General features: G+C 42.2%; 1 protein-coding gene across 1 annotated transcript in view; it reads right to left on the bottom strand.

Annotated features, from left to right (window-relative positions):
- cep89 (centrosomal protein 89) overlaps positions 1 to 23,642 on the bottom strand; it is a 327,319-nt gene that overhangs the window by 287,332 nt on the left and 16,345 nt on the right. Inside the window, exons 5-11 of the mRNA XM_090221660.1 lie at positions 22,993 to 23,065; positions 21,929 to 21,972; positions 15,406 to 15,469; positions 12,198 to 12,286; positions 6,728 to 6,926; positions 6,224 to 6,366; positions 2,374 to 2,424 (exon numbers count right to left, since the gene is read on the bottom strand). Coding sequence (XP_090077786.1) covers positions 2,374 to 2,424; positions 6,224 to 6,366; positions 6,728 to 6,926; positions 12,198 to 12,286; positions 15,406 to 15,469; positions 21,929 to 21,972; positions 22,993 to 23,065 — 663 coding nt within the window. The remainder of the gene's footprint in view (positions 1 to 2,373; positions 2,425 to 6,223; positions 6,367 to 6,727; positions 6,927 to 12,197; positions 12,287 to 15,405; positions 15,470 to 21,928; positions 21,973 to 22,992; positions 23,066 to 23,642) is intronic.

The raw sequence follows: 23,642 nt of genomic DNA, 5'->3' as shown, positions 1-23,642 counted from the left end.
AAGATTATATTCTTGTTAATCTAAATGCACTGTCTGATTTACAATACGCTTTACAGCGAAAACACGCCATGAGATTGTTTGAGGACGGCGCCCCACATCAACATATTTTTCCACCGGCACAGGTTTCATAAATTCACAAAAGGCGATTTAAATATTACCTTAGTTTTGGAAATCTTCCTCTGGTTTGTCATCCAAAGGGTCCCAGCTACAACATGTAGTGTTATTTTGTTAGATAAAATCGTTATTTTATATCCCAAAAAGTCTGTTTAGTTGTGTTAGGGAATGATCAGAATTAGTTGGGTAACATAGATAAGATGTTTTATTTCCATGATATGCTTAAGAGTTATTTCTCATAAGAATGTATTTTGTTGTACTATAGTGGTGGCCAATGTCAGGACTAAGTTGCATGGGCCGCATAGAGGGGAGAGGTCAAGGGGTCATCATGTGTAAACATATATTTTCTGTGTGCCAGTGACTCCCTAATTTTCTCATCGAGGAAAGGAGGGTGACAGTGTCTGGAATCATTCTATGCTCCCTCTTTGTTGACCTATAGGGTCACTCTCCTCTCCGTGAGTTTGTCCTCTGATTGGTCGTATTTAGAATTGGTTCTATCTAAATGACAATTTGATATATATCATAGGGTGGGGGTAATGTCTTGGTACCATTTTGTACCAAGGAGGAGATAAGAGCTTTGTTTAGGAGACCAAACTGAACGATAATTTATAGCCCACTCTGTCTGACTAGGGGATATTCTCTCTGAAGTAAGGTTTTTTCTTTGTGTAAGTTCCTAAGACCTGTGTTTTGTCATGTCTTCTTGAGAGGGGGTGGATCTTTGCTATAAAGGAACCCATTTGCCATTATGTTTGGACTCTCAACTTTTCATTTAGAGATAATGAACTGTTGAAAGTCAAAATGCTATTGCAAAAGCTTAATTATTATTAAAGGTGAAGATTAAGCATAACTCTGACTCGTGTGTGATTTGCTCTCTCATCATTTGGTAATTAAGGAAATTTCCACGACAGTTGGCGCCATCGATTTTGAGTAATCCACTCGTTCAACATGCAGAGAAAGGAATCCAAAAATCAACCGCTAAACTTAAAGCCCAGTTCAGATACGCAAGACGAGACAACACGACGGTCTGAAGGAGTTCCAGAACAAAGTTTGCTTGATCTGAACGGTCCGGTTTTAAAACGTCTCATGTCGTCGGCTAGAGTTTCCGACATTCAACAGGTCACATACCTTCAGCTAAAGTCTTGAGACGAGACGGATCCATTTAGACAATCAGAAGCCAGTGAACTAATGTTCTGCACACAGCCAAGCAGCTAGCTAGCTAACCAAACAGACATCGACCTACCTATTCTGCTGCAGATAGCTAGCCTAGCTTGCTGATATTCATCTGACGAGTCATAAAGTCTACACTGTGACACGTATTTCATGATACTCGTTAGTTACAGTAACTATAACAAGTAGCAACTTTGTTTCATCACGGCGACGTAACGAGGATTACGTCATCGCGGAAATGGTCTCAACTGCACGTCTCGTCTCCTTGATCCGAATGCCCCGTCTTTCGTCAGCTGTCGTACAACACAACATTCTAAAACTAGCTAGTTTTATCTATTCTCGTCTCATGTCGTCTGTTGTCTCTGAACTGGGCTTTAAGGATTGCTAAGGATAGCAATCGGTTCGCAAATTACGTTCAGAGGTGCTAAGTACTTTCGGCCAGCAAACGCTATTGGTGTGTCTGAGCCCTAAGGATCGCTAAGGATCGCCAGGGATAGCTAAGGATCGCCGGGGATAGCTAAGGATCGCCGGGGATAGCTAAGGATCGCCGGGGATAGCTAAGGATCGCCGGGGATAGCTAAGGATCGCCGGGGATAGCTAAGGATTGCCAGGGATAGCTAAGGATCGCCGGGGATAGCTAAGGATCGCCGGGGATAGCTAAGGATCGCCAGGGATAGCTAAGGATCGCCAGGGATAGCTAAGGATCGCCAGGGATAGCTAAGGATCGCCAGGGATAGCTAAGGATCGCCAGGGATAGCTAAGGATCGCCAGGGATAGCTAAGGATCGCCAGGGAAAGCTAAGGATCGCCAGGGAAAGCTAAGGATCGCCAGGGATAGCTAAGGATCGCCAGGGACAGCTAAGGATCGCTGAGGGTAGCTAAGGATCGCCAGGGATAGCTAAGGATCGCTGAGGTTAGCTAAGGATCGCCAGGGACAGCTAAGGATCGCTAAGGGTAGCTAAGGATTGCCAGGGATAGCTAAGGATCGCTGAGGGTAGCTAAGGATAGGGCTCATAATTCACTGGTATACATAGCAGAAGACAATGCCACTGTTTCTAGAGGAGGAATCCATGAGAATGTCTGAGTGACTGACCAGCCAGGGAGGAGCAGATCCTTTAAGTGGCAGGCCATGGGTCCTGGAGCTCTGAAAGACATGGAGAGAAAACATTACTACAGTACATCTATACATCCAGAACCACATTACTACAGTAACTACAGTACATCTATAAATCCAGAACCACATTACTACAGTAACTACAGTACATCAATACATCCAGAACCACATTACTACAGTACATCAATACATCCAGAACCACATTACTACAGTAACTACAGTACATCAATACATCCAGAACCACATTACTACAGAACATCTATACATCCAGAACCACAACACTACAGTAACTACAGTACATCAATACATCCAGAACCACATTACTACAGTACATCAATACATCCAGAACCACAACACTACAGTAACTACAGTACATCTATACATCCAGAACCACATTACTACAGTAACTACAGTACATCTATACATCCAGAACCACATTACTACAGTAACTACAGTACATCAATACATCCAGAACCACATTACTACAGTAACTACAGTACATCTATACTTCCAGAACCACATTACTACAGAACATCAATAAATCTAGAACCACATTACTACAGTACATCTATACATCCAGAACCACAACACTACAGTAACTACAGTACATCAATACATACAGAACCACATTACTACAGTACATCAATACATCCAGAACCACATTACTACAGTAACTACAGTACATCAATACATCCAGAACCACATTACTACATTACATCAATACATCCAGAACCACATTACTACAGTAACTACAGTACATCTATACATCCAGAACCACAACACTACAGTAACTAGGGTACATCTATACATCCAGAACCACAACACTACAGTAACTACAGTACATCAATACATCCAGAACCACATTACTACAGTACATCAATACATCCAGAACCACATTACTACAGTAACTACAGTACATCTATACATCCAGAACCACAACACTACAGTAACTAGGGTACATCTATACATCCAGAACCACAACACTACAGTAACTAGGGTACATCTATACATCCAGAACCACAACACTACAGTAACTACAGTACATCAATACATCCAGAACCACATTACTACAGAACATCTATACATCCAGAACCACATTACTACAGTGCATCAATACATCCAGAACCACATTACTACATTACATCTATAAATCCAGAACCACATTACTACAGTAACTACAGTACATCAATACATCCAGAACCACATTACTACAGTACATCAATACATCCAGAACCACATTACTACAGTAACTACAGTACATCAATACATCCAGAACCACATTACTACAGAACATCTATACATCTAGAACCACAACACTACAGTAACTACAGTACATCAATACATCCAGAACCACATTACTACAGTACATCAATACATCCAGAACCACAACACTACAGTAACTACAGTACATCTATACATCCAGAACCACATTACTACAGTAACTACAGTACATCTATACATCCAGAACCACATTACTACAGTAACTACAGTACATCAATACATCCAGAACCACATTACTACAGTAACTACAGTACATCTATACTTCCAGAACCACATTACTACAGAACATCAATAAATCTAGAACCACATTACTACAGTACATCTATACATCCAGAACCACAACACTACAGTAACTACAGTACATCAATACATCCAGAACCACATTACTACAGTACATCAATACATCCAGAACCACATTACTACAGTAACTACAGTACATCAATACATCCAGAACCACATTACTACATTACATCAATACATCCAGAACCACATTACTACAGTAACTACAGTACATCTATACATCCAGAACCACAACACTACAGTAACTAGGGTACATCTATACATCCAGAACCACAACACTACAGTAACTAGGGTACATCTATACATCCAGAACCACAACACTACAGTAACTAGGGTACATCTATACATCCAGAACCACAACACTACAGTAACTACAGTACATCAATACATCCAGAACCACATTACTATAGAACATCTATACATCCAGAACCACATTACTACAGAACATCTATACATCCAGAACCACATTACTACAGTGCATCTATACATCCAGAACCACAACACTACAGTAACTAGGGTACATCAATACATCCAGAACCACATTACTACAGTAACTACAGTACATCTATACATCCAGAACCACAACACTACAGTAACTACATTACATCAATACATCCAGAACCACATTACTACAGTAACTACAGTACATCTATACATCCAGAACCACAACACTACAGTAACTAGGGTACATCTATACATCCAGAACCACATTACTACAGTAACTAGGGTACATCTATACATCCAGAACCACATTACTACAGTAACTAGGGTACATCTATACATCCAGAACCACATTACTACAGTAACTAGGGTACATCTATACATCCAGAACCACATTACTACAGTAACTAGGGTACATCTATACATCCAGAACCACAACACTACAGTAACTAGGGTACATCAATACATCCAGAACCACATTACTACAGTAACTACAGTACATCTATACATCCAGAACCACATTACTACAGTACATCTATACATCCAGAACCACAACACTACAGTAACTACAGTACATCTATACATCCAGAACCACATTACTACAGTAACTACAGTACATCTATACATCCAGAACCACAACACTACAGTACATCAATACATCCAGAACCACATTACTACAGTAACTACAGTAAATCTATACATCCAGAACCACAACACTACAGTAACTACAGTACATCTATACATCCAGAACCACAACACTACAGTAACTACAGTACATCTATACATCCAGAACCACAACACTACAGTAACTACAGTACATCTATACATCCAGAACCACAACACTACAGTAACTACAGTACATCTATACATCCAGAACCACAACACTACAGTACATCAATACATCCAGAACCACATAGTTAGGGTAGTTATAGTTACCTCTTCTTTGCCCAGGGCTGTCTGGTAGTTATAGTTAGGGTAGTTATAGTTATAGTTAGGGTAGGTAAGGTTAGGGTAGTTATAGTTATAGTTAGGGTAGGTATAGTTATAGTTAGGGTAGGTATAGTTATAGTTAGGGTAGGTATAGTTATAGTTAGGGTAGTTATAGTTATAGTTAGGGTAGTTATAGTTATAGTTAGGGTAGTTATAATTAGAGTAGGTATAGTTAGGGTAGGTATAGTTAGGGTAGTTATAGTTATAGTTAGGGTAGGTATAGTTAGGGTAGTTATAGTTATAGTTAGGGTAGGTATAGTTATAGTTAGGGTAGGTATAGTTATAGTTAGGGTAGTTATAGTTATAGTTAGGGTAGTTATAGTTATAGTTAGGGTAGTTATAGTTATAGTTAGGGTAGTTATAATTAGAGTAGGTATAGTTAGGGTAGGTATAGTTATAGTTAGGGTAGTTATAGTTATAGTTAGGGTAGTTATAGTTAGGGTAGGTACAGTATAGTTATAGTTATAGTTAGGGTAGGTATAGTTAGGGTAGTTATAGTTATAGTTAGGGGAGGTATAGTTAGGGTAGTTATAGTTATAGTTAGGGTAGGTATAGTTATAGTTAGGGTAGGTATAGTTATAGTTAGGGTAGTTATAGTTATAGTTAGGGTAGTTATAGTTATAGTTAGGGTAGTTATAGTTATAGTTAGGGTAGTTATAATTAGAGTAGGTATAGTTAGGGTAGGTATAGTTATAGTTAGGGTAGTTATAGTTATAGTTAGGGTAGTTATAGTTAGGGTAGGTATAGTTAGGATAGTTATAGTTATAGTTAGGGTAGGTATAGTTAGCGTAGTTATAGTTAGGGTAGTTATAGTTACCTCTTCTTTGCCCAGGGGTCTGAAGCGTGTCTGGTAGCGGCTGAGCTCCACGTTGAGGCGATGGACGGTCATCTTCAGGCTGTCGTTCTCGTCTACCACCTCCTGGGCTTGCTGCCTCAGACTCAGCAGCTCTGCCTGTTCACCTACAGGGGGAGCTACAGTCAGTGTCTGGTCCACACAGGAAGTACAATGCAGAACACCTCTTATCCAGGTACATCCAGAGATCCAGTTGATAACAAACTGAGAAATCTTGAGAGCTGGCTTCCATAGCCGGGTTGTTGGTCCCCAGTCTCTCCCCTTCCCTACCCCGTCTCTCACGGCCCCCAGTCTCTCCCCTCCTCCCCTGCTGTCTCTCACGGCCCCCAGTCTCTCACGGGCCCCAGTCTCTCACCTCCTCCCCTCCTGTCTCTCACGGCCCCAGGGTTTTTCTCTCCTTGTCCCCCCTTCCACCCCACCTTAGGTCCTCTCCCCTCTTGCCCCCTCACCCCCCAGTATCCACCCCACCTGCTGTAGGGACAGGGGCCTTGCTGAGTTCCCGCTCCAGACTCTGGACCCTCTGGTGGCTCCTCTGCAGCTGCAGGCTCTGTTCTGTACACCTCTGCTCCAGCACCCTCCTGTCTGCCCCCAGGGCCTGGTTCTGCTCTGTTAAAGACCGAACCATCTCCTTCTGCATGTCCAGAACCTCTCTGTAGGCACTGCTGGCCTCTGAGTGTGGCAAGGTGTATGGCACAGCACAGCAAGACACAACACACACAGACACACAGACAGAGAAACACAGACACACACAGACAGAGAAACACAGACACACAATGACAGAGACACACACAGAGAAACACAGACAGAGACACACAATGATAAACAGACAGAGACACACAATGACACACAGACAGAGACACACAGACAGAGACACACAGACAGAGACACACAGAGAGAGACACACAATGACACACAGACAGAGACACACAGACAGAGACACACAGAGAGAGACACACAGACACACAGACAGAGACACACAGACAGAGACACACAGACAGAGACACACAGACAGAGTGACAGCAAGCAAAGAGGAAAAGTGAGGCCAGGTCCAGACAACACAGATATAATAATACTGTGAGGTCCAGACAACACAGATATAATAATACTGTGAGGTCCAGACAACACAGATATAATAATACTGTGAGGTCCAGACAACACAGATATAATAATACTGTGAGGTCCAGACAACACAGATATAATAATACTGTGAGGTCCAGACAACACAGATATAATAATACTGTGAGGTCCAGACAACACAGATATAATAATACTGTGAGGTCCAGACAACACAGATATAATAATACTGTGAGGTCCAGACAACACAGATATAATAATACTGTGAGGTCCAGACAACACAGATATAATAATACTGTGAGGTCCAGACAACACAGATATAATAATACTGTGAGGTCCAGACAACACAGATATAATAATACTGTGAGGTCCAGACAACACAGATATAATAATACTGTGAGGTCCAGACAACACAGATATAATAATACTGTGAGGTCCAGACAACACAGATATAATAATACTGTGAGGTCCAGACAACACAGATATAATAATACTGTGAGGTCCAGACAACACAGATATAATAATACTGTGAGGTCCAGACAACACAGATATAATAATACTGTGAGGTCCAGACAACACAGATATAATAATACTGTGAGGTCCAGACAACACAGATATAATAATACTGTGAGGTCCAGACAACACAGATATAATAATACTGTGAGGTCCAGACAACACAGATATAATAATACTGTGAGGTCCAGACAACACAGATATAATAATACTGTGAGGTCCAGACAACACAGATATAATAATACTGTGAGGTCCAGACAACACAGATATAATAATACTGTGAGGTCCAGACAACACAGATATAATAATACTGTGAGGTCCAGACAACACAGATATAATAATACTGTGAGGTCCAGACAACACAGATATAATAATACTGTGAGGTCCAGACAACACAGATATAATAATACTGTGAGGTCCAGACAACACAGATATAATAATACTGTGAGGTCCAGACAACACAGATATAATAATACTGTGAGGTCCAGACAACACAGATATAATAATACTGTGAGGTCCAGACAACACAGATATAATAATACTGTGAGGTCCAGACAACACAGATATAATAATACTGTGAGGTCCAGACAACACAGATATAATAATACTGTGAGGTCCAGACAACACAGATATAATAATACTGTGAGGTCCAGACAACACAGATATAATAATACTGTGAGGTCCAGACAACACAGATATAATAATACTGTGAGGTCCAGACAACACAGATATAATAATACTGTGAGGTCCAGACAACACAGATATAATAATACTGTGAGGTCCAGACAACACAGATATAATAATACTGTGAGGTCCAGACAACACAGATATAATAATACTGTGAGGTCCAGACAACACAGATATAATAATACTGTGAGGTCCAGACAACACAGATATAATAATACTGTGAGGTCCAGACAACACAGATATAATAATACTGTGAGGTCCAGACAACACAGATATAATAATACTGTGAGGTCCAGACAACACAGATATAATAATACTGTGAGGTCCAGACAACACAGATATAATAATACTGTGAGGTCCAGACAACACAGATATAATAATACTGTGAGGTCCAGACAACACAGATATAATAATACTGTGAGGTCCAGACAACACAGATATAATAATACTGTGAGGTCCAGACAACACAGATATAATAATACTGTGAGGTCCAGACAACACAGATATAATAATACTGTGAGGTCCAGACAACACAGATATAATAATACTGTGAGGTCCAGACAAGACAGATATAATAATACTGTGAGGTCCAGACAAGACAGATATAATAATACTGTGAGGTCCAGACAAGACAGATATAATAATACTGTGAGGTCCAGACAAGACAGATATAATAATACTGTGAGGTCCAGACAACACAGATATAATAATACTGTGAGGTCCAGACAACACAGATATAATAATACTGTGAGGTCCAGACAACACAGATATAATAATACTGTGAGGTCCAGACAACACAGATATAATAATACTGTGAGGTCCAGACAACACAGATATAATAATACTGTGAGGTCCAGACAACACAGATATAATAATACTGTGAGGTCCAGACAACACAGATATAATAATACTGTGAGGTCCAGACAACACAGATATAATAATACTGTGAGGTCCAGACAACACAGATATAATAATACTGTGAGGTCCAGACAACACAGATATAATAATACTGTGAGGTCCAGACAACACAGATATAATAATACTGTGAGGTCCAGACAACACAGATATAATAATACTGTGAGGTCCAGACAACACAGATATAATAATACTGTGAGGTCCAGACAACACAGATATAATAATACTGTGAGGTCCAGACAACACAGATATAATAATACTGTGAGGTCCAGACAACACAGATATAATAATACTGTGAGGTCCAGACAACACAGATATAATAATACTGTGAGGTCCAGACAACACAGATATAATAATACTGTGAGGTCCAGACAACACAGATATAATAATACTGTGAGGTCCAGACAACACAGATATAATAATACTGTGAGGTCCCAGACAACACAGATATAATAATACTGTGAGGTCCCAGACAACACAGATATAATAATACTGTGAGGTCCAGACAACACAGATATAATAATACTGTGAGGTCCAGACAACACAGATATAATAATACTGTGAGGTCCAGACAACACAGATATAATAATACTGTGAGGTCCAGACAACACAGATATAATAATACTGTGAGGTCCAGACAACACAGATATAATAATACTGTGAGGTCCAGACAACACAGATATAATAATACTGTGAGGTCCAGACAACACAGATATAATAATACTGTGAGGTCCAGACAACACAGATATATAATACTGTGAGGTCCAGACAACACAGATATATAATACTGTGAGGTCCAGACAACACAGATATAATAATACTGTGAGGTCCAGACAACACAGATATAATAATACTGTGAGGTCCAGACAACACAGATATAATAATACTGTGAGGTCCAGACAACACAGATATAATAATACTGTGAGGTCCAGACAACACAGATATAATAATACTGTGAGGTCCAGACAACACAGATATAATAATACTGTGAGGTCCAGACAACACAGATATAATAATACTGTGAGGTCCAGACAACACAGATATAATAATACTGTGAGGTCCAGACAACACAGATATAATAATACTGTGAGGTCCAGACAACACAGATATAATAATACTGTGAGGTCCAGACAACACAGATATAATAATACTGTGAGGTCCAGACAACACAGATATAATAATACTGTGAGGTCCAGACAACACAGATATAATAATACTGTGAGGTCCAGACAACACAGATATAATAATACTGTGAGGTCCAGACAACACAGATATAATAATACTGTGAGGTCCAGACAACACAGATATAATAATACTGTGAGGTCCAGACAACACAGATATAATAATACTGTGAGGTCCAGACAACACAGATATAATAATACTGTGAGGTCCAGACAACACAGATATAATAATACTGTGAGGTCCAGACAACACAGATATAATAATACTGTGAGGTCCAGACAACACAGATATATAATACTGTGAGGTCCAGACAACACAGATATAATAATACTGTGAGGTCCAGACAACACAGATATAATAATACTGTGAGGTCCAGACAACACAGATATAATAATACTGTGAGGTCCAGACAACACAGATATAATAATACTGTGAGGTCCAGACAACACAGATATAATAATACTGTGAGGTCCAGACAACACAGATATAATAATACTGTGAGGTCCAGACAACACAGATATAATAATACTGTGAGGTCCAGACAACACAGATATAATAATACTGTGAGGTCCAGACAACACAGATATAATAATACTGTGAGGTCCAGACAACACAGATATAATAATACTGTGAGGTCCAGACAACACAGATATAATAATACTGTGAGGTCCAGACAACACAGATATAATAATACTGTGAGGTCCAGACAACACAGATATAATAATACTGTGTCTCCTGACCGACTCTAAGGATGACTGTGTCCTGACCGACTCTAAGGATGACTGTGTCCTGACCGACTAAGGATGACTGTGTCCTGACCGACTAAGGATGACTGTGTCCTGACCGACTAAGGATGACTGTGTCCTGACTGACTAAGGATGACTGTGTCCTGACTGACTAAGGATGACTGTGTCCTGACTGACTAAGAATGACTGTGTCCTGACTAAGGATGACTGTGTCCTGACTGACTAAGGATGACTGTGTCCTGACCGACTCTAAGGATGACTGTGTCCTGACTGACTAAGGATGACTGTGTCCTGGCTGACTAAGGATGACTGTGTCCTGACTGACTAAGGATGACTGTGTCCTGACCGACTAAGGATGACTGTGTCCTGACCGACTAAGGATGACTGTGTCCTGACCGACTAAGGATGACTGTGTCCTGACCGACTCTAAGGATGACTGTGTCCTGACTGACTAAGGATGACTGTGTCCTGACTGACTAAGGATGACTGTGTCCTGACTGACTAAGGATGACTGTGTCCTGACTAAGGATGACTGTGTCCTGACCGACTAAGGATGACTGTGTCCTGACCGACTAAGGATGACTGTGTCCTGACCGACTAAGGATGACTGTGTCCTGACCGACTAAGGATGACTGTGTCCTGACCGACTCTAAGGATGACTGTGTCCTGACTGACTAAGGACGACTGTGTCCTGACCGACTAAGGACGACTGTGTCCTGACCGACTAAGGACGACTGTGTCCTGACCGACTAAGGACGACTGTGTCCTGACCGACTCTAAGGACGACTGTGTCCTGACCGACTCTAAGGATGACTATCTACCTGATGGTCCATCTCTCCTGCTTCCTGAACTCTTGGTCTTCTGGGCTGAAGACCTCTTCTTGATGCACGGAAGCTTTCTTCTGTCAAATCTGAGAGAAGAAGTAGTTAAGGTGTACTTCCTCTCATCACCTCCCTCTGAAACATACAACTACTGGCAATTAGAAAGACAAAGAGAGGGGAGAGAAAGAGTGGATAGAGAGAGAGGAGAGATATTAGCTGCCCTCACAGTGTTAAACTGACGGCTGATCTAGACTAGGTGATAGACAGTAGGTTGATCTAGACTAGGTGATAGACAGTAGGCTGATCTAGACTAGGTGATAGACAGTAGGCTGATCTAGACTAGGTGATAGACAGTAGGCTGATCTAGACTAGGTGATAGACAGTAGGCTGATCTAGACTAGGTGATAGACAGTAGGCTGATCTAGACTAGGTGATAGACAGTAGGCTGATCTAGACTAGGTGATAGACAGTAGGCTGATCTAGACTAGGTGATAGACAGTAGGCTGATCTAGACTAGGTGATAGACAGTAGGCTGATCATGACTAGGTGATAGACAGTAGGCTGATCTAGACTAGGTGATAGACAGTAGGCTGATCTAGACTAGGTGATAGACAGTAGGCTGATCTAGACTAGGTGATAGACAGTAGGCTGATCTAGACTAGGTGATAGACAGTAGGCTGATCTAGACTAGGTGATAGACAGTAGGCTGATCTAGACTAGGTGATAGACAGTAGGCTGATCTAGACTAGGTGATAGACAGTAGGCTGATCTAGACTAGGTGATAGACAGTAGGCTGATCTAGACTAGGCGATAGACTGACGGCTGATCTAGACTAGGCGATAGACAGTAGGCTGATCTAGACTAGGCGATAGACAGTAGGCTGATCTAGACTAGGCGATAGACAGTAGGCTGATCTAGACTAGGCGATAGACAGTAGGCTGATCTAGACTAGGCGATAGACAGTAGGCTGATCTAGACTAGGCGATAGACAGTAGGCTGATCTAGACTAGGCGATAGACAGTAGGCTGATCTAGACTAGGCGATAGACAGTAGGCTGATCTAGACTAGGCGATAGACAGTAGGCTGATCTAGACTAGGCGATAGACAGTAGGCTGATCTAGACTAGGCGATAGACAGTAGGCTGATCTAGACTAGGCGATAGACAGTAGGCTGATCTAGACTAGGCGATAGACAGTAGGCTGATCTAGACTAGGCGATAGACAGTAGGCTGATCTAGACTAGGCGATAGACAGTAGGCTGATCTAGACTAGGCGATAGACAGTAGGCTGATCTAGACTAGGCGATAGACAGTAGGCTGATCTAGACTAGGCGATAGACAGTAGGCTGATCTAGACTAGGCGATAGACAGTAGGCTGATCTAGACTAGGCGATAGACAGTAGGCTGATCTAGACTAGGTGATAGACAGTAGGCTGATCTAGACTAGGCGATAGACAGTAGGCTGATCTAGACTAGGCGATAGACAGTAGGCTGATCTAGACTAGGCGATAGACAGTAGGCTGATCTAGACTAGGTGTTAGACAGTAGGCTGATCTAGACTAGGTGATAGACAGTAGGCTGATCTAGACTAGGTGATAGACAGTAGGCTGATCTAGACTAGGTGATAGACAGTAGGCTGATCTAGACTAGGTGATAGACAGTAGGCTGATCTAGACTAGGTGATAGACAGTAGGCTGATCTAGACTAGGTGATAGACAGTAGGCTGATCTAGACTAGGTGATAGACAGTAGGCTGATCTAGACTAGGTGATAGACAGTAGGCTGATCTAGACTAGGTGATAGACAGTAGGCTGATCTAGACTAGGTGATAGACAGTAGGCTGATCTAGACTAGGTGATAGACAGTAGGCTGATCTAGACTAGGTGATAGACAGTAGGCTGATCTAGACTAGGTGATAGACAGTAGGCTGATCTAGACTAGGTGATAGACAGTAGGCTGATCTAGACTAGGTGATAGACAGTAGGCTGATCTAGACTAGGTGATAGACTGACGGCTGATCTAGACTAGGTGATAGACTGACGGCTGATCTAGACTAGGTGATAGACAGTAGGCTGATCTAGACTAGGCGATAGACAGTAGGCTGATCTAGACTAGGCGATAGACAGTAGGCTGATCTAGACTAGGCGATAGACAGTAGGCTGATCTAGACTAGGCGATAGACAGTAGGCTGATCTAGACTAGGCGATAGACAGTAGGCTGATCTAGACTAGGCGATAGACATTAGGCTGATCTAGACTAGGCGATAGACAGTAGGCTGATCTAGACTAGGCGATAGACAGTAGGCTGATCTAGACTAGGCGATAGACAGTAGGCTGATCTAGACTAGGCGATAGACAGTAGGCTGATCTAGACTAGGTGATAGACAGTAGGCTGATCTAGACTAGGCGATAGACAGTAGGCTGATCTAGACTAGGCGATAGACAGTAGGCTGATCTAGACTAGGCGATAGACAGTAGGCTGATCTAGACTAGGCGATAGACAGTAGGCTGATCTAGACTAGGCGATAGACAGTAGGCTGATCTAGACTAGGTGATAGACAGTAGGCTGATCTAGACTAGGTGATAGACAGTAGGCTGATCTAGACTAGGTGATAGACAGTAGGCTGATCTAGACTAGGTGATAGACAGTAGGCTGATCTAGACTAGGTGATAGACAGTAGGCTGATCTAGACTAGGTGATAGACAGTAGGCTGATCTAGACTAGGTGATAGACAGTAGGCTGATCTAGACTAGGCGATAGACAGTAGGCTGATCTAGACTAGGTGATAGACAGTAGGCTGATCTAGACTAGGTGATAGACAGTAGGCTGATCTAGACTAGGTGATAGACAGTAGGCTGATCTAGACTAGGTGATAGACAGTAGGCTGATCTAGACTAGGTGATAGACAGTAGGCTGATCTAGACTAGGTGATAGACAGTAGGCTGATCTAGACTAGGTGATAGACAGTAGGCTGATCTAGACTAGGTGATAGACAGTAGGCTGATCTAGACTAGGTGATAGACAGTAGGCTGATCTAGACTAGGTGATAGACAGTAGGCTGATCTAGACTAGGTGATAGACAGTAGGCTGATCTAGACTAGGTGATAGAGAGCTGGTATGGAGAGGATGGGAATTATAATCTTACCATTTGGCAAATGAAATGGGAGTGTTTTTAATAGGCGGTCTCACTGGGCCAAAGACAAGTCCTTACCTGGGGAAGGCATGCTTCTACGAGACCAAGACGAAGGCCTCTGCTCCAGTTTGGACGGTGTGGCCTGGGGGAGAGAGAGGGATTGTAAGAGGGATCATGAGAGAAAGAAAGAGAGAGAGATAAAGATCGAGAGAGATATGAATGCACAGTCCAACTCCAGTCCTCCATTACCCCCAAAAGCCCAACTCCAGTACTCCCAATACGTCCAGGATGGGTTGATAATAATATGACCAGGATGGGTTGATTATATGACCAGGATGGGTTGATTATAATATAACCAGGATGGGTTGATAATAATATGACCAGGATGGGTTGATAATAATATGACCAGGATGGGTTGATAATAATATGACCAGGATGGGTTGATAATATGACCAGGATGGGTTGATTATATGACCAGGATGGGTTGATTATATGACCAGGATGGGTTGATAATAATATGACCAGGATGGATTGATAATAATATGACCAGGATGGGTTGTTAATAGGACCAGGATGGGTTGATAATAGGACCAGGATGGGTTGATAATATGACCAGGATGGGTTGATAATATAACCAGGATGGGTTGATAATATAACCAGGATGGGTTGATAATATGACCAGGATGGGTTGATAATATAACCAGGATGGGTTGATAATAATATGACCAGGATGGGTTGATTATATGACCAGGATGGGTTGATACTAATATGACCAGGATGGGTTGATACTAATATGACCAGGATGGGTTGATTATATGACCAGGATGGGTTGATAATAGGACCAGGATGGGTTGATAATATGACCAGGATGGGTTGATTATATGACCAGGATGGGTTGATAATAGGACCAGGATGGGTTGATAATATGACCAGGATGGGTTGATAATATAACCAGGATGGGTTGATAATATAACCAGGATGGGTTGATAATATGACCAGGATGGGCTGATAATATGACCAGGATGCGTTGTTAATATGACCAGGATGGGTTGATAATATGACCAGGATGGGTTGTTAATATGACCAGGATGGGTTGATAATGGGACCAGGATGGGTTGATAATATGACTAGGATGGGTTGATAATATAACCAGGATGGGTTGATAATATAACCAGGATGGGTTGATAATATGGGTTGATAACATGACCAGATGGGTTGATAATATGACCAGGATGGGTCGATATTATGACCAGGATGGGTTGATAACAAGACCAGGATGGGTTGATAACAAGACCAGGATGGGTTGATATGACCAGGATGGGTCGATAATATGACCAGGATGGGTCGATAATATGACCAGGACGGGTCGATAATATGACCAGGACGGGTCGATAATATGACCAGGAGGGGTTGATATGACCAGGATGGGTTGATAACATGACCAGGATGGGTTGTTAATATGACCAGGATGGGTTGATTATATGAACAGGATGGGTTGATTATATGAACAGGATGGGTTGATAATAGGACCAGGACGGGTTGATAATATAACCAGGATGGGTTGATAATATGACCAGGATGGGCTGACAATATGACCAGGATGGCTTGATAACAAGACCAGGATGGGTTGATAATATGACCAGGATGGGTCGATAATGACCAGGATGGGTCAATAATATGACCAGGATGGGTTGTTAATGACCAGGATGGGTTGTTAATATGACCAGGATGGGTTGATAATATGACCAGGATGGGTTGATAATATGACCAGGCTGGGTTGTTAATATGACCAGGATGGGTTGTTAATATGACCAGGATGGGTTGATTATATGACCAGGATGGGTTGATAATAGGACCAGGATGGGTTGATAATAGGACCAGGATGGGTTGATAATATGACCAGGATGGGTTGATTATATGACCAGGATGGGTTGATTATATGACCAGGATGGGTTGATAACATGACCAGGATGGGTTGATAACAAGACCAGGATGGGTCGATAATATGACCAGGACGGGTCGATAATATGACCAGGATGGGTTGATAATATAACCAGGATGGGTTGATAATATAACCAGGATGGGTTGATAATTTAACCAGGATTGTGCCTTTGTCTTCTGGGCAACGAAAGAAAGTTGATATGAAAACCAATAGAACAGGAGAGAAATGGCATTGGGGTGGGTCTCTACAGAAAGAAATGAAATCATTCAAAAATACTTGAATCAGGGATCAGTAAGCTTCTTTAAAAACAATACCTGTAGATTGATTCAGATCACAAGCTCGTAGGCATATGCCTATTGGGAAGCCCGCAATTTCTGCAGGGCAGGTGGCAATAAACCTAGCTGAGTTGAGGCTGTCAGTGAAAAGCATCTCAGATATTGAGAAGATAATGTGTCTTGAGTATAATTTATAATGTTGAGAAAAGGGGGGAGGGGTGTGTGGCAAACCCGTCACTCCACTGGGGCCTCCGCCCCGTCTCTCCACTGGAGCCTCCGCCCTGTCTCTCCACTACGGCCTCCGCCCCGTCTCTGCACTACGGCCTCCGCCCCGTCTCTGCACTACGGCCTCCGCCCCGTCTCTGCACTACGGCCTCCGCCCCGTCTCTCCACTACGGCCTCCGCCCCGTCTCTCCACTACGGCCTCCGCCCCGTCCCTCCACAACGGCCTCCGCCCCGTCCCTCCACAACGGCCTCCGCCCCGTCTCTCCACTACGGCCTCCGCCCCGTCTCTCCACTACGGCCTCCGCCCCGTCTCTCCACTACGGCCTCCTTCAGTGTCTTCTGTTTGGAGTGCTCCATGTGAGCAATGAGCGTGTGTCTGGTTTCTCTGTCCTGATAATGTTGATGGAGCGTGTGTCTGGTTTCTCTGTCCTGATAATGTTGATAGAGCGTGTGTCTGGTTTCTCTGTCCTGATAATGTTGTTGGAGCGTGTGTCTGGTTTCTCTGTCCTGATAATGTTGAGGGAGCGCCTGAGCATAGAGGTAACTGGCAGCTCAGAAATGTACTGGCTGAGGGGCGGCGACCGGCTGAGGAGCAGCAGGAGAAATCCAGATCAAAACAGGCCTCTGTACGCTGTGTTTCCGTGCATCGGCAAGACAGAACAGCTGCCTCAGGGTCAGGGTTAGGCCTAACAGGCCTCTCTGTACGCTGAGACAGAACAGCTGCCTCCGGGTCAGTGTTAGGCCTAACAGGCCTCTGTACGCTGAGACAGAACAGCTGCCTCAGGGTCAGTGTTAGGCCTAACAGGCCTCTGTACGCTGAGACAGAACAGCTGCCTCAGGGTCAGGGTTAGGCCTAACAGGCCGTGTTTCCGTGCTTCGGCAAGACAAAACAGCTGCCTCCGGTAAGACAAGGGGGTGGAGGTCTGTGTCTATTTGTAAATAACAGCTGGTGCGCAAAATCAGATTCAAGGAAGTCTCGAGGTTTTGCTCGCCTGAGGTAGAGTATCTCATCAATCAATCAATCAAAGATGTACTGTGTTTCCGACGACACATTGGTGCGGCTGGCTTCCGGGTTAAGCGAGCAGTGTGTCGAGAAGCAGTGTGGCTTGGCGGGGGGGTCGTGTTTCGGAGGACGCTTTGGCTGTCGACCTTCGCCTCTCCTGAGTTCGTACGGGAGTTGCAGTGATGGGACAAGACTAACTACCAATTGGAAACCACGAAATTGTAAAAATCTCAACAGTATGTCCTTTACAAAAATACAAAATAAAAGATGAAAGGAACACCTGCTGTTTATGACCTATACATAGTCACTAACCTGTACCCCCATCTGTAGCTCTGTGTATGACCTATACATAGTCACTAACCTGTACCCCCATCTGCAGCTCTGTTTATTACCTATACATAGTCACTAACCTGTATCCCATCTGTAGCTCTGTGTATTACCTATACATAGTCACTAACCTGTACCCCCATCTGTAGCTCTGTTTATTACCTATACATAGTCACTAACCTGTACCCCCATCTGTAGCTCTGTTTATTACCTATACATAGTCACTAACTCTACCTCCATATTACCTATACATAGTCACTAACTCTACCTACATATGACCTATACATAGTCACTAACCTGTACCCCCATCTGTAGCTCTGTTTATTACCTATACATAGTCACTAACTCTACCTACATATGACCTATACATAGTCACTAACCTGTACCCCCATCTGTAGCTCTGTTTATTACCTATACATAGTCACTAACTCTACCTACATATGACCTATACATAGTCACTAACCTGTACCCCCATCTGTAGCTCTGTGTATTACCTATACATAGTCACTAACCTGTACCCCCATCTGTAGCTCTGTGTATTACCTATACATAGTCACTAACCTGTACCCCCATCTGTAGCTCTGTGTATTACCTATACATAGTCACTAACCTGTACCCCCATCTGTAGCTCTGTGTATTACCTATACATAGTCACTAACTCTACCTACATATTACCTCCACTAACCTGAACCCCCATCTGTAGCTCTGTGTATTACCTATACATAGTCACTAACTCTACCTCCATATTACCTCCACTAACCTGTACCCCCATCTGTAGCTCTGTGTATTACCTATACATAGTCACTAACTCTACCTCCATATTACCTCCACTAACCTGTACCCCCATCTGTAGCTCTGTGTATTACCTATACATAGTCACTAACTCTACCTCCATATTACCTCCACTAACCTGTACCCCCATCTGTAGCTCTGTGTATTACCTATACATAGTCATTAACTCTACCTCCATATTACCTCCACTAACCTGTACCCCCATCTGTAGCTCTGTGTATTACCTATACATAGTCACTAACTCTACCTCCATATTACCTCCACTAACCTGAACCCCCATCTGTAGCTCTGTGTATTACCTATACATAGTCACTAACTCTACCTCCATATTACCTCCGCTAACCTGTACCCCCATCTGTAGCTCTGTGTATTACCTATACATAGTCACTAACTCTACCTCCATATTACCTCCACTAACCTGAACCCCCATCTGTAGCTCTGTTTTTACCTATACATAGTCACTAACCTGTACCCCCATCTGTAGCTCTGTGTATTACCTATACATAGTCACTAACTCTACCTCCATATTACCTCCACTAACCTGTACCCCCATCTGTAGCTCTGTGTATTACCTATACATAGTCACTAACTCTACCTACATATTACCTCCACTAACCTGAACCCCCATCTGTAGCTCTGTGTATTACCTATACATAGTCACTAACTCTACCTACATATTACCTCCACTAACCTGAACCCCCATCTGTAGCTCTGTGTATTACCTATACATAGTCACTAACTCTACCTACATATTACCTCCACTAACCTGTACCCCCATCTGTAGCTCTGTGTATTACCTATACATAGTCACTAACCTGAACCCCCATCTGTAGCTCTGTGTATTACCTATACATAGTCACTAACCTGAACCCCCATCTGTAGCTCTGTGTATTACCTATACATAGTCACTAACTCTACCTCCATATTACCTCCACTAACCTGTACCCCCATCTGTAGCTCTGTTTATTACCTATACATAGTCACTAACCTGTACCCCCATCTGTAGCTCTGTGTATTACCTATACATAGTCACTAACTCTACCTCCATATTACCTCCACTAACCTGAACCCCCATCTGTAGCTCTGTTTATTACCTATACATAGTCACTAACCTGAACCCCCATCTGTAGCTCTGTGTATTACCTATACATAGTCACTAACCTGAACCCCCATCTGTAGCTCTGTGTATTACCTATACATAGTCATTAACTCTACCTCCATATTACCTCCACTAACCTGAACCCCCATCTGTAGCTCTGTGTATTACCTATACATAGTCACTAACTCTACCTACATATTACCTCCACTAACCTGAACCCCCATCTGTAGCTCTGTGTATTACCTATACATCACATTGACTCGTTAGTTAATTTAGTCAATATTTTTCTTAACTTTTATTTTTCGTAAAACTGCCTTGTTGGTTAAGGGCTTGTAAGTCACTGTAAGGTGAAACACCGGTTGTATTCGACGCAGGTGACAAATACAATTTGATAGTTGTGTTGGATAAATAAGATACATGATGACTAACCAAAATACACACAGGCCAATTTAAATCCACTATATTATGCAAATTAACCTATAGACCAATAAGCATGATGGTCAAATGTATTTTTTTTACATTGACTGGTACTTCCATCAATGAATAAACATAATTATTTTGCAATGGGATTTTTTCACTCCTTTTTTTGGAGGCAAAAGTCGACAATTTCTTGCTAACGGAAACCCTGGTGAGCGTAGGTCAGAGAGAGAATGAGAGAAAGGGTACAGAGAGCAGTAGACACATTGTTCAACCCTAGCTCTGGTCTAAAGTAGTGCACTATATAGGGAATAGGGTGACATAGGTTTCTGGTCTAAAGTAGTGGACTATATAGGGAATAGGGTGCCATAGGGCTCTGGTCTAAAGTAGTGCACTATATAGGGAATAGGGTGCCATAGGGCTCTGATCTAAAGTAGTGCACTATATAGGGAATAATATGGGATGTATCCAATCTCAAGGGGAAAAAATGACAGCAGAAAGATTTTAAAAAAGTGTTTTACCTTCTGAACTGGCGTTGGAAACATCTGTTGAACCTCAGCTTCCTCTGGAATACAGAGCTATATTAATTATGGAAACATCTGTTGAACCTCAGCTTCCTCTGGAATACAGAGCTTTATTAATTATGGAAACATCTGTTGAACCTCAGCTTCCTCTGGAATACAGAGCTATATTAATTATGGAAACATCTGTTGAACCTCAGCTTCCTCTGGAATACAGAGCTATATTAATTATGGAAACATCTGTTGAACCTCAGCTTCCTCTGGAATACAGAGCTTTATTAATTATGGAAACATCTGTTGAACCTCAGCTTCCTCTGGAATACAGAGCTATATTAATTATGGAAACATCTGTTGAACCTCAGCTTCCTCTGGAATACATAGCTATATTAATTATGGAAACATCTGTTGAACCTCAGCTTCCTCTGGAATACAGAGCTATATTAATTATGGAAACATCTGTTGAACCTCAGCTTCCTCTGGAATACAGAGCTATATTAATTATGGAAACATCTGTTGAACCTCAGCTTCCTCTGGAATACAGAGCTATATTAATTATGGAAACATCTGTTGAACCTCAGCTTCCTCTGGAATACAGAGCTATATTAATTATGGAAACATCTGTTGAACCTCAGCTTCCTCTGGAAAACAGAGCTATATTAATTATGGAAACATCTGTTGAACCTCAGCTTCCTCTGGAAAACAGAGCTATATTAATTATGGAAACATCTGTTGAACCTCAGCTTCCTCTGGAAAACAGAGCTATATTAATTATGGAAACATCTGTTGAACCTCAGCTTCCTCTGGAAAACAGAGCTATATTAATTATGGAAACATCTGTTGAACCTCAGCTTCCTCTGGAATACAGAGCTATATTAATTATGGAAACATCTGTTGAACCTCAGCTTCCTCTGGAATACAGAGCTATATTAATTATGGAAACATCTGTTGAACCTCAGCTTCCTCTGGAATACAGAGCTATATTTTATAATAATAGTCTGAATAGTGAGTGCAGACAGTGTGTTTGGTGTGTGTGTGTGGGGGGGGGGGGGGGGGGGGGGACCAACCTGGGGGTAGAGGGGACACTATGTCGAAGGCAGAGTCATCAGTCTCCTCTCTGCATTCTGACAGAACATCACTCTGGAAAACAGAGACAAGGACTTAACACAACACACACAGCTTGAGAGTTTACAGTGAAGACAGTTGAATTGCCATTCAGAGTTTACAGAGAAGACAGTTGAATTGCCATTCAGAGTTTACAGAGAAGACAGTTGAATTGCCCTTCAGGGTATAAAGAGAAGACAGTTGAATTGCCATTCAGAGTTTACAGAGAAGACAGTTGAATTGCCATTCAGGGTTTACAGAGAAGACAGTTGAATTGCCATTCAGGGTATAAAGAGAAGACAGTTGAATTGCCATTCAGGGTTTACAGAGAAGACAGTTGAATTGCCATTCAGAGTTTACAGAGAAGACAGTTGAATTGCCATTCAGGGTATAAAGAGAAGACAGTTGAATTGCCATTCAGAGTTTACAGAGAAGACAGTTGAATTGCCATTCAGAGTTTACAGAGAAGACAGTTGAATTGCCATTCAGAGTTTACAGAGAAGACAGTTGAATTGCCATTCAGGGTATAAAGAGAAGACAGTTGAATTGCCATTCAGAGTTTACAGAGAAGACAGTTGAATTGCCATTCAGGGTTTACAGAGAAGACAGTTGA

Source organism: Oncorhynchus mykiss, chromosome 26 (genome assembly GCF_057628025.1).
Source record: "Oncorhynchus mykiss isolate SJ-2025 chromosome 26, ASM5762802v1, whole genome shotgun sequence".
Classification (NCBI taxonomy): Eukaryota; Metazoa; Chordata; class Actinopteri; order Salmoniformes; family Salmonidae; genus Oncorhynchus; species Oncorhynchus mykiss.
The sequence above is the reverse complement of the archived record's forward strand: the minus strand, read 5'-3'. Positions and strand labels throughout refer to the sequence as shown.